This window comes from Filicampus tigris, chromosome 4, assembly GCF_054856515.1.
Source record: "Filicampus tigris isolate MCC_2025a chromosome 4, RoL_Ftig_1.0, whole genome shotgun sequence".
Taxonomy (NCBI): Eukaryota; Metazoa; Chordata; class Actinopteri; order Syngnathiformes; family Syngnathidae; genus Filicampus; species Filicampus tigris.
In genome coordinates, this window is record NC_141220.1 from 16,579,451 (window position 1) to 16,591,246 (window position 11,796).

The following is an 11,796-nucleotide window of genomic DNA, read 5'->3' on the forward strand; positions in this document are numbered from 1 at the left end:
CATAGCGTTTCCGTTTTCCATGTTTATTTTTGTTTTGTAATGTATTTTGTTTGTGCCGCAGTGCCAAATCACAAACGACAAAACGGAATGATAATAATAATAATAAAAAATAACCATAGCCAAATCATGATAAATAAAATAAAACAAACTCTGCGTGATTCTGCGTCGACTTTGATTAAGCCGCAAACTAGTGAACATACGTCATTTCCGTTTGTATACAGTGAACAATGTATGTACTGTATACATATAAAACATTTTTATTTTGCAAAAAGAATTTTAAAAAAAAGAATCTGACATTTTCACAATGTACAAGTTCTTTTATAGAATTTTCACTCGAACCCGAGTGTAACGAAAGAGAAGAGACACTTCAAGGGGGTGGAGCCTTCTCATCCTCCTACAAAAAAAACAACCTTCTGGGACGGGCTGGTTTCTGCGTCGACAACCACACAAATTCACGCCTTCGTTATTATTTTAACACAATATTAGGAGTCGATTCTTTGTGTCAAAGGGTATAAAAAAGAAGGTAAGTTACCATATCATACCAAGTTATTGGAGTTCGTCACAAGATGTCAGCCATGATAACAGCCGCTGCTCCGAAAACCGTTCGAATTTGTGTAAAAACGCGCTAAAACTTGCAAGATATGCAATTGCTAGCAGTGCATAACACGACCCCCTTGCCCCTCCCCCCCCCCAAAAAAAACATTAAATGTTTTTTTCCTCGAGTTGATGGGGGTGCTGTTGTTTACCAGGAGCGAAGTGACGTGTCTGGCAGCGTGACCTAGAATATTCGAAAGAAGGCAAAATAAAATCATGCATTTCCTACAAAATACTGTATGGATTTCATTAAAATGTTGCGTTTAGGTTCTTTATAAACACGAATACGGGCATTGCAAGTGCTTGTGTTTCACTTGAGGTTGGCGTAAAGTTACCCAAAGTTAGCTCTCATGGGTTGTAGCCGCTTTGCTAACCTGCGATGCTGTCAATTAGTCGTCTTTAAATCCGCCTGCCACGTAGCAGCCATACATCTGTCAACAGGTTACGGCGTGTCCTGCTTTGCGATGTTATTACTTTAAATAGCTTGCCACGCGTCCACACCTCGTTGCAGTTGATCGGTCCTGCTGTGTAAGCTGTCGTTGTATTTGCAGTGAACAGGTCTACCTTGTTTGTCGATCAGCTGCACACCTTAGAACAAACTCTTTATTTTTGCCTTCACAGTTATGAAAGCCGTTTGATGAAGTATTTCCAATCCTTAATATCCAGTTTAAGATCCGTGTACGCTTACATTTAACATTTTTTCCACTACAGTTTGGCTTTTTTTGCATACTGGAACCCTGGCAACCTTCTCACAACTACATGTACATGAGGCAAAACTAGTAGTAGGGTCCAGGAGACTTCTAGTGTGCCTCCCAGTTGGGCCTGATACAGCACAGTAGTTTCTTTTGAAGGCCTAATAATGTAGTAGTAGGCCAAAAATGTCCCTGGTAATGGAAAAAAAAAACATCACAAGGCAGACAGTTGTTTTACTAGTGTTCAACATTCCCCACTACTGTTAGTCTAGTTTTATTTTTATCCAATGCTGTCCCTTACATTTCGCTACAGCACTGCAGCACTGTCACTTACTTAGAGTATTTTTCCTCTGTACTATGTACAGGCCAAAATGAGTGTTCCTCATACTTTTTATGTAGGTGTAGGTTGGTGTGTATATACATGTGTATATACACATGTTACTGCGTATATTTACATAGGTTTGATCCTAAATGTTTGCCGTCAATGTTATACATTAATGGCCACATTATCCCTGTGTGACCTATATCTTTGCTGCTGTAACAATGAAAATGATCCCACTGTGGGATCAATAAAGGCATTTTTATCTTATCTTATCTTCCCTGGTCAATCTACTAATGTGCTTAATGATCGTACTTGTGAGGACAAAGAGAGTTCTAGTACATGGACCATGACATATGTAGGCTACCCCTAAAAGCTATGGGCATATCACTTTAAAGTCTAAGTCATACCAAACATATTTTTTCCAGAATATGTTCCATTCAGGCCCACTAGTCTAAAATCAGCATTCTGATTAATATTGCGTTTGTGGAATCTAGCCATTTTTAGCTATCTTAAGGGGGGACCATTTTGTCACTTCTGTCGACTGAAGGTGACATCTCAGTTGCTCACGGCTCAGATAACGACCAATCATGGCTCATCTTCAGAAAACAGGTGCCTTTTCCTTCATAACTTATATTCCACAAACGCAATATTAATCAGAATGCTGTATTTCAACTAGTGGGCTTGCAAAGATCATATTCTGGAAAAAAAAATTTGGGGTTTACTTCCGCTTTAAATCTTAATATTAATTCCTTATGTAATAGAAATGGATGTTACCAAATGTGCAAAATTTAATATTCAGCCATTATGTGTGTGTGTGTGTGTGTGTGTGTGTGTGTGTGTGTAATTTCCATCACTTTATGAAAAAACAGGGCATTATTTCAATTTAACAGAGCCGAAAATGCACTAACATAAATTGGTTAGTATTAATTTACTAGTTTGGTCTGTAAGATGGCAGAAACCAGGAAAAGATGTTGATCCTTCTTTTCGAAAGTAAAAGCTGATTTTTTTTTGTGAATGTCTTACTTTGATTTAACACAAATATAATCAATCTGCGTTTACAAAGGACAACAGAAATCTGAGAATGCTTTCTCGTGCGAGGATGAAATCAGAGGATTTGGATAATTTGACGTTGTCGGCGATAAACAATGTAAACATACTTTCTAGGTCTAACCACAGTTGTGTAATGTGCACAAAAACACCTCTGTGCTCTATTCTCGCTACAGTTGCCTCCTTTATTATACTTTTTGTGTAAATCTATTTTAATTGATATTTTTGTAATCGTCTCCATTATTTCCCCACAGACATGAGTCAGGCGGAGCAGGTGCTTGAGGGCACACCTGCTAACCTTAATGATGAGCCAGTAGATTCAGGTCAGTGAATGAAGACTATGTATTTGTATGTACAAAGCGGGTTTCTCACACGCACGCACACACACACACACACACACACACTCACACACCGATTTTTAACATTTTAACTGATTTTTAAAAATGTGATAGGCACACACGTGACAAGTATGGAATTATATAAAAGTGTGTTCTTACTATGTGCGGTGTACTCAAGATGACCATCATAATGAAGCACACTGCTTATGCAGTGCCACATCCTCCAACAACTGCAAATTGCGAGTGTCATTGCCCAATCCAGATTTTTGTCGTAGTACCAAGACTAACCGTGGGAGGAAACATAGTGTCAAAAGGGCATCCTGACTGCCCAAAAAAAAAAAAAAAAAAAGGAAGAATAGTAGTAGATGAAGGAATTAGAAGAATGATTGACAGTTAAAGTATCTGTTTTTTTTTTTTGCATTGCAGAGACAAACTTCTCACTGACCATGTTTGGTATCATTCTCTCGTTCCCTACTCCCTTTTTATATAGTGGACACTCACGCGTCAAATGAAAAATAATTTTTGAGCTCTACTTGGGAGTGATGTTAGTTACCTTATTGCAGTCACTTAACCACAACATAGGTTACAGCTTCAGTGCCAGCTGGTGTATCATCATCATCGTCATCTTACGCCTATCTAAGTTGGGGTCGTGGGGGCAACCGCTTTACCAGGGAAGCCCAGACCTCTTTTTTTTTAAAAAGACTCCATATTAACATGGAGGAATTCAGATTCAAGTGTTAATTGTTTTGCTTGTGATCATCAGATGCTGCGGAAAACTCTCAAAACCATTTAATTTTTCTTAAAATTAAAGATAATTATTATATTGTTATTTTTCCAGTGACATATGGTGAAAGGCAGAACCTGTAAGCACTCTTCCACCAGATGGCAGAATGTACAATGAAACAGTTTATGCACCTGTTGCCATTCATGCAACAGAACAAGTCAGGTCTTCCTGCAAAGAGTTTGGTGTGCAATTTAGCAGAACCACGTTTCACACAGAGTCAGTCAATTTATAAGTAAACTGGGTCATCATTTCAATATTCATACACTACAAAATACACTGGGAAAAAAATCCGTTGGATTTACTTCATTCGGTCATGTACATCTGTTGCACATGATCAAAATATGTTAAAACTAACATATCTAGCCCTCATTTAGAATATTTTCAAGGAAGAGTAGAAAATGGTGTGTTTACCACTTTTTAATCATGTGCAACCGAAAAGTATATATATGTGTGTGTGGGTGGGTGTGTGTGTGTGTGTGTGTATGTGTGTGTGTGTGTGTGTGTGTGTGTGTGTGTGTGTGTATATATATATATATATATATATATATATATATATATATATATATATATATATATATATATATATATATATATATATATATATATATATATATATATATATATATATATATATATATATATATATATATATATATATATATATATATATATATATATATATATATATATATATATATATATATATTCTGTGTAGTGAATTTACTATATAAGGCAGTATATAGTAGTGGACAGGGAGTGTTTCCGAGTACGGCCATAGTAACATCGGCCAGTACTACTCTATTATAAAGACCCGGGACAGTTTTGATTGACGTGGCCACCCATAGAGGCTAAAATCTGATTGTACAAAAACAAAAGAATCTAAAGCAGCGCAGCCAAGAGAAATCCTGTGAGTTAAAGACGCTATCACCTGTTGTGAATGAATTCATTCAAGTTTATCGAACAAATTACATTTTGGGTTGTAAATGTCGATCAGAGGTTCTTATAGTGTTGGGACAGCAGAGTTGGCTCTCGACTGTCGACACACTGCATTTCAGTGACATGTCACCTTTATCCACCAGACACCCTCAAAGAGCATCCACCGACTCAGACGGGCATGCTGGGCAGGTTGGCGGGGGGCTTGTACGGCGCCACCAAGGGGGCTTTAGGAGCCACCGTGGGCGGTGTGACCTGGATAGGAGGGAAAAGCCTGGATCTCACCAAGACGGCTGTCAGCTCTGTGGCCGCCGTGCCTGCCGCCGGCGTGGGCCTAGTTAAGGGAGGAGTGTGCGCCGTCGCCGGCGGCGTGACGGCCGTCGGTTCCGCCGTGGTCAGCAAAGTTCCGATCGGAGGAAAAAAGAAGGACAAGTCCGACTGACGGCAAGAGGAGAGAGCGAAATCCGCACCGCCGGGGTGTCGATCACACTGAGTTGGCTTGCCGCAGCATCAGATATTCCAGGGGAGGAGCAGGTGACGTGCAACACGGGAGGACTCAAGCGATCAATGTGAATGTGTTGTTCTTTGCTTTTTGTAGTCACTTTCTGTTCAGTATAATGGCGTGTTTATAAACTCCAAGTAAGAGACTCTCCTTACTTGTTGTGCGAGGAACACTTTTCTTTACATCTGGTAGTCAAGTGGTCCAATAAAACGTCCGTGTCTCATTTTGATCACAAGCCTCAGGACTGTTCTCACTGCGGGCTGCAGAAGGCAAACCCTAAATGCACTTGAAAATCACCAGCAAGACAATCAGCCATGAATGCAAATCATCAAGAGAGCATCAGGTTTATTGTTCAACGTTTTTACTTGCATTAGCCATTCATTACCAACAAAAGCTTTGTAATATTCTGATGAAGTTTCAGGATGACTAAAATGTACTACATGCCATCCGTTTCTCTACAGATGAACTTAATTTGACCTCTGAACGCTTCAATTTTTGAATATGTTTTGCACAACTTGCTGTTTTCTAAAAAGTTCCTAGTGTTTGTGTTGGGTCAAGACATTTATTAGCATGTTCACTTTATGCCTTTCTGTGACTCTTCCAGTGTCTCTGTAGCAACCTGCTGCTGACACTGTGATGGCACTCAGTGGCCTCTTCCCTCAGAGAATATCCTGTTTGATGTGTTTGCAATGGTTATGTACTGTTGCCCAGTTGTTAGGTCTCATTTTGGACTTCTGATGTCAAAATGTAAAAGAAAGCAAAATGATGGCAACTGTTTTTCTTTTTTTCTGGCAAATTCTAATTCAACTCAGACATTTATTGGTCCGTTCTCGATTCAAAGCAGCGTATCACAGTGGTTGCAACAGAGAGACTGGAAGAGTCACAGAAAGGCATGGATGTGGATGGCCTTGGAGGTTTATTAGTCCATTCTTGGATCAAACCTGTTGCGAATGTTGCTGCTCAGTGTCCTTATTAGTGCACAGTATGTTGTGTAAAATGTATTGAAACATTGAACAGTTGGACGTGTGCATTGAAAAGTTAAGAGAACGTCACCTGTAAAGGGCTAAAGGTATTTGTGCACTTCAGGTTCATCGTAACATTTCCCCCTAACTTTTTGTGAGTACCCAAAGATGCACAAATGTCTATGAAGCGATGTCTCCAAGCTCAATTTCAGGCGGCGTTACAGGCACTATGAAATCAGATTTCGAATCAGTCGATCCACATTCGACCCCTGAATCGAAACTTAAACCAACACTGAACTCAAATGTACCAGCTCCTCCATTTTTACTTTCAAGGTCATTGTTCATGTTCCTCGAGACATGAACGGCTTTCTTTGACATTTCTTTTCCTTTCATATGTTAACTGTCATGTTTGCAAAACTCTTCTGACTACCTTTGAATAAAGAAATGGAAAAGTAAATAATACAATAAATTATGAAGTATTGGATGTGTGGGTGTGTGCGATATGCAGAGGAACCATTTGCAAGCTTTTATTTTATCTTTGATACAGATAGTGTGGATAACTTGACTTGCACAATGACAATTGGTAGAAAAGTCAGTGTTTTATTTGTTAACATATAAAAATGCTGGATGTTCTGGTGTTAGTTTTAAATGACTTCAGTTTCCCCATTGCTTATAGCAATATATGGTAGTTCGGGGTTTTTAAAATGGTATACAGTCAGTTCAGCTCAATTACAAATGTTCATCCTACTATTTACAGTGCAAAAATTGCAGGACACAAAATATAAGTATTCATCGTACATAAAAGCACTTTTTAATATTATTTGCTCACAAGCATTTGAGGAATCCATTTCATTTTCATTGCAGCGCATATTTGACACATACGCCCTCTAGTAGACTTTGTGGAGATATCACATTGAAAGTCAGGTAACTCGGCACCAATATGTTGTTTCAAATGAAATGTCAAACTTTGCAACTGCACTGGTTACGCTGTGGGGCTAGCCATCTGCACAGGTCCAACGGAGACCACAATCCTTGGCTCCGCCAGCTTCTTGACAGCATCGTTCACGTCTCTCCCTTTTACAAAACAAAACGCATGGTTAGATTAAGCTTTCTGAGGTACGAGGTTTTGGCCCGACGCCAGCGATATGTATACAAAGAGACTCTGGTCTCCCTTACTTCTCCGACTGAAGCAATTCGGCTCACAAGAGAAGCCCGCTGCAGCGTTGCAGATAAATGTACTGCAGTGAATGTACACCTGGACAAGGAGAGCAGTGCATGTTTTATATGTGCTGTTCAATGGCAACTGTTTCTGGCACAGGACAAAATCACATTTGCATTTCAGCGTGTTAGAAGAGACTCTAAGCTGGCACACAAACTCTTTGTAGCTCAGTCAACAATCCGAAGGGAACGACAGGGATCTTATTTCAAATTCAGGACCGTGGAAGTTTTGTTGGCTGTACTCCGGCCACTATACGGGTTACCTGTTCCTTTTGTGGTTCTAGTGAGCTGGGATCCACGAAGGTAAACATTTGGAAAACAAAACGTCTGTAATGACTTGGGAAGTCCAGACCAGAGCTAGGACCAACTGGAACCAGAGAGGATCTGTAGCGATCATCCCTGTTAGGACATCTGGAGAAGGAACAGTTCAGGTCAAAGTGGTTATCAAGGTCTCTGTGTTCACTAAGAACTGGCAAAATCTTTCAACCAGATGACATGACATTCAATCAACCATTGAGAAAACCTGTCAACAATGTGAAGTTTGCTAGGGAGGAAAAAAAAAAATCACTTGTTCTTACCCGTCAATCAGAATGTCCCACTGAGGCAAACTGTGAGGATTCGCACTAGTGGTGGTCCAACAGCGTCCGAGGTTAAGGACAAGGTTGGGGTCAGTCCTGTCCATGAGCTGAACCTCCACATACACAGGATCCCTCAAGACTCTGCTCACAGGATAGTCCGCGGCCATATAGTAAGAGTTGTAGGCCACTTCCACTGTGAGTACGGACACACTTATTTCACTCTGTGTCCAAACAAAGCAGGGTAGCGGGAGTGCATGCACATACCTTCATTACAACCCTTTGTAAGACATTGTCCATTACCCAACCTAAGCTGCACACTGATGGGACCCTGAGCAGACACTGATAGAGGAGACGCATCTAGCTGTAGAACTTCAGCAACCAGAGTTTCAATTGACGTGCCTGTGTATCGACACTGGAAGAGTAAACTGAAAAGAGAACAAATGCATCAGGTTGATCGTTACGGAGCATTCCGTTTGACAGTATTGCTCATAGCATCATAATCTCTTACTCATAGCTGCTATCCCTGGTTATGGCTCCCAGAGGTCCCATTGCCACTTCATATGAGGAGGTCATCCTATTCTCATAGATTATCATACCAGGCTCTTCCTGCAAGAGACGTTTCGAGATGAATATCCACATACTGATTGTGGACGAGAGTATTCATTTTGGCGCTTTGAAAATTCGGATCGTACCGCAACAACGGTGCCACAGGAGGTTACAGGAAACTGGTAGATGGCAAAAGCGGAATTTGAGTCAACACTTATGCAGCCAGGACCATCTCCCAACAGTGAAATGGTGTCCAGGTCGATGGAGGGTAAAGTGGCATCTCTGGCCACCACCACAATAAACTGAGCATCTTTGGTGCACTGGACAGTCACTACAAGAGTACAAAGACAATTTGATTCATCACAAAATGGTTTTGTCCTGACGATACAGAGGAAAAATAAGTTCGCTCGATTGCTCAAGGAGATTGTTAGGTCCTCGACAACTTACCGTACTTCCCAAAGTAGCACATGCCTCCGTTATAGCAGCAGTTAAGAGCTTCACAAGCCTCCGCAGAGATATCCTGTTTTCCACATGGGACTCGAACATTTGTATGCACATCACAGCTATTGATAGGAGTTGTGGGTGTTTGGCCGCCGGGGTTCTTCGTATGTTGGCGAGAATGATCATAAACTAAAGCACCTTTTGGAGGAAAATACTTTTGGGAAGGGTCCTGGCCATGTTGAACAGTCCAATCATGATTTTTAACGGCGCCTTGCCCTCCAGGTGTTTTAACAGGATTCTGCCCTGGAGGAGGAACATGCCACACGGGGGGGACATTGTTTCCAGGAGTCTGTCCTCCAGGTTTTTTAACAGGATTCTGCCCTACAGGATGTTGAGGATTCTGCCCTGGAGGAACATTCCACATGGGATGATTATTTCCAGGAGTCTGCCCTCCGGGCATTTTAACAGGATTCTGCCCTACAGGATGTTGAGGATTCTGCCCTGGAGGAACACTCCACATGGGATGATTATTTCCAGGATTCTGCCCTCCAGGATTTTGAGCAGGATACTGGCCCACAGGGTTTTGAGGATTCTGCCCTGGAGGACCCTGCCAAACGGGAGGATTACCAGGAGTCTGCCCTCCAGGATGTTTAACAGAAGGATGCTGGCCCACAGGGTTTTGAGGATTCTGCCCTGGAGGACCCTGCCAAACGGGAGGATTACCAGGAATCGGCCCTCCGGGAAGTTTAACAGGCGTCTGCCCTCCAGGATTTTTCACATTTTTCGTCCCTCCAGGATTTTTAACAGGATTCTGCCCTGGATGACCAGATGACCACGGAGGTGAAGGATCCTCAGGTTCAGTGGGAAATGGGCCGACAGGAGGATACATGGGATTCTGACCCGAAGGATTCTGAGAAGGTGGGGTTTTTGAACCTTGCCAGCTCTGAGATTTTACCTCGGTCCTTGTGAAGCATACCAGCAGCACGAATGCCACTAAGAAGGTAACGCCCCAGCGGTTTGCCATGGTTTCACACTGGTTGGACCTGGACAGTCCCCAAGTGGCCCGCATATGTGAGCTGATGCATTTATATGTGACGAGAAGCAGTGATTTAACAACCACACCTCCTCAAATCTAGGCTGTTTTTGTCAATGGCCCCTCAAAGGTTTAATTATGTAATCCCTTTTTTTGTTTGTTTGTTTTTTTTTCTTCGTTTTTTTTTTTTTTAGCTAGGTGGTTTTAGAAGCTTTTTGGAAGCTTCTCAAGGTCAGGTGCTTGGTGACGAGTGGCATTGTGACATTACGTTACAAGCTAAATTTATGTCACCAAAACCTTTTCAAAGGTCTTTGTGAACCAAATCGGTTGCCAGCAGTTTATTTTATGGTTCGACAGCGTCAGAGCTATCGATCTTAAGCTTGAACAAATTTTCAAGGCAAGCTTTTATCAGGCAACCACCACTTCACTGTGTGGGGTGCAACACAATGTAGGTTATACACCAAAGTGTCAGAAGAGGCTATATGATACAAAGTAAAATAATATACTGTATAATGAATTGCCTGCTTATAATTGATCAATCTAGTCAGATAGTAAAATGCATAAAATGTGCAAACAAGTGAATGTTAATAGGTTTAATTTATGGACTAAAATTCCATGGGCTCTGAACTCCAAAGCCCAAGTTCCTACATACTGAGCTAATGTTGACTGTGAGCAAATTTATACAATTTCAACCTTTTAATTCTTAGTCTTCTGACCTAAATCGTGAATCAGTTAATGATTAATTTTGATGACCTTTTAACGGACACATTTCTTTTTGACGAGGCTTTTTGACAAGTGTAATACATACGTACATACCCATATTGACTGTACAATTAGATTCATAACAAAGAATTTGTTGTAATGAACCTTTTAGATCTGCTATAAAACTTATCAGGCAGATTGCTAGCCAAATACCTTGCCAGGGTACGAGTGTTCTCTTCATGGGTGACCATGGACACTGACCAGCTGGTCACCGCGACTTGTTGGCTCCAAGATGACCAGCTAACCCCACTGGACAGAAAGGACTCGGAGCCACTTGATTGGGTGAGTGGCTCTGCAGAAATAAATGTAAGATATACTACGTTCTGTGTGTCAGGAGTCTGCTCTCATAAGATTCGAACAGGGGGTATTTGAGGTATTTCCAACAATTTTAGGAAACTAACAAACTAACTCCTGCACAACGTTGTGGTATAGTAGTAGCTTGTACTTTTTTTAGGTAAATATTTATTGTTCTACTGCGAGTGCAGCTTATCCACGTCACTTGGATCACACAGTTTTCCCTTTACGCGGAGAGGCATAGAGAATTTCATATTGCTTGAAGGTAGTCTGATAATAGTGTTTGCTATTGTTTAGAGAGCCATGTCACATATTTCTATTTCAAGAATCTCATGGGTTACCAACAAACAAAAACGTCACACAAGTGTATATATACAGTAAAATAATATGAATCTTTTCAGAAGTTATTTCCAATTTTGCATACATAATATATAATCCGGGACTGTTAAAAAGCTATTATTGTGAGTGGCAAAAGGGAGTATGCTGTACACATGCAAGTTAACTGTGCCTTCTGCCCTCTAGTGGTAGAGTGTTTAAATGTTTGCTTTGTTACTAAAAATAAAAGTGCATTATTTGTTGTAAAAGAGTAATTTTGGGACCATCCATCCATCCATCTTCTGAACCAATGAAGTGAAATTCGACTGGAAGCACATCAAATCTCTGATTTACGACACTAATTGTGAGCAGCACCGTGGTTGACAATCACTGTGTACAATAAACTTTTTTGAACTTTTCTTACGAACTCACAAG

The 11,796-nt window shown here is 40.9% G+C and overlaps 2 protein-coding genes across 2 annotated transcripts; one reads left to right on the top strand and one right to left on the bottom strand.

The window, feature by feature from the left end:
* Positions 1–358: 358 nt before the first annotated feature.
* tmem263 (transmembrane protein 263) lies at positions 359–6,658 on the top strand. The gene is made up of 3 exons (XM_086029589.1): positions 359–523; positions 2,910–2,978; positions 4,857–6,658. The coding sequence occupies exons 2-3, from the start codon at positions 2,912–2,914 to the stop codon at positions 5,150–5,152; spliced, it is 363 nt and encodes a 120-aa protein (XP_085885715.1). The 5' UTR covers positions 359–523; positions 2,910–2,911; the 3' UTR covers positions 5,153–6,658.
* A 296-nt stretch (positions 6,659–6,954) lies between these two features.
* On the bottom strand, positions 6,955–10,096 carry LOC147148677 (zona pellucida sperm-binding protein 4-like). The gene is made up of 8 exons (XM_086028628.1): positions 8,964–10,096; positions 8,663–8,847; positions 8,479–8,576; positions 8,235–8,395; positions 7,971–8,163; positions 7,656–7,803; positions 7,351–7,429; positions 6,955–7,248 (listed from the first exon to the last, which is right to left on the bottom strand). The coding sequence occupies exons 1-8, from the start codon at positions 10,024–10,026 to the stop codon at positions 7,157–7,159; spliced, it is 2,019 nt and encodes a 672-aa protein (XP_085884754.1). The 5' UTR covers positions 10,027–10,096; the 3' UTR covers positions 6,955–7,156.
* Between the last annotated feature and the right edge of the window lie 1,700 nt (positions 10,097–11,796).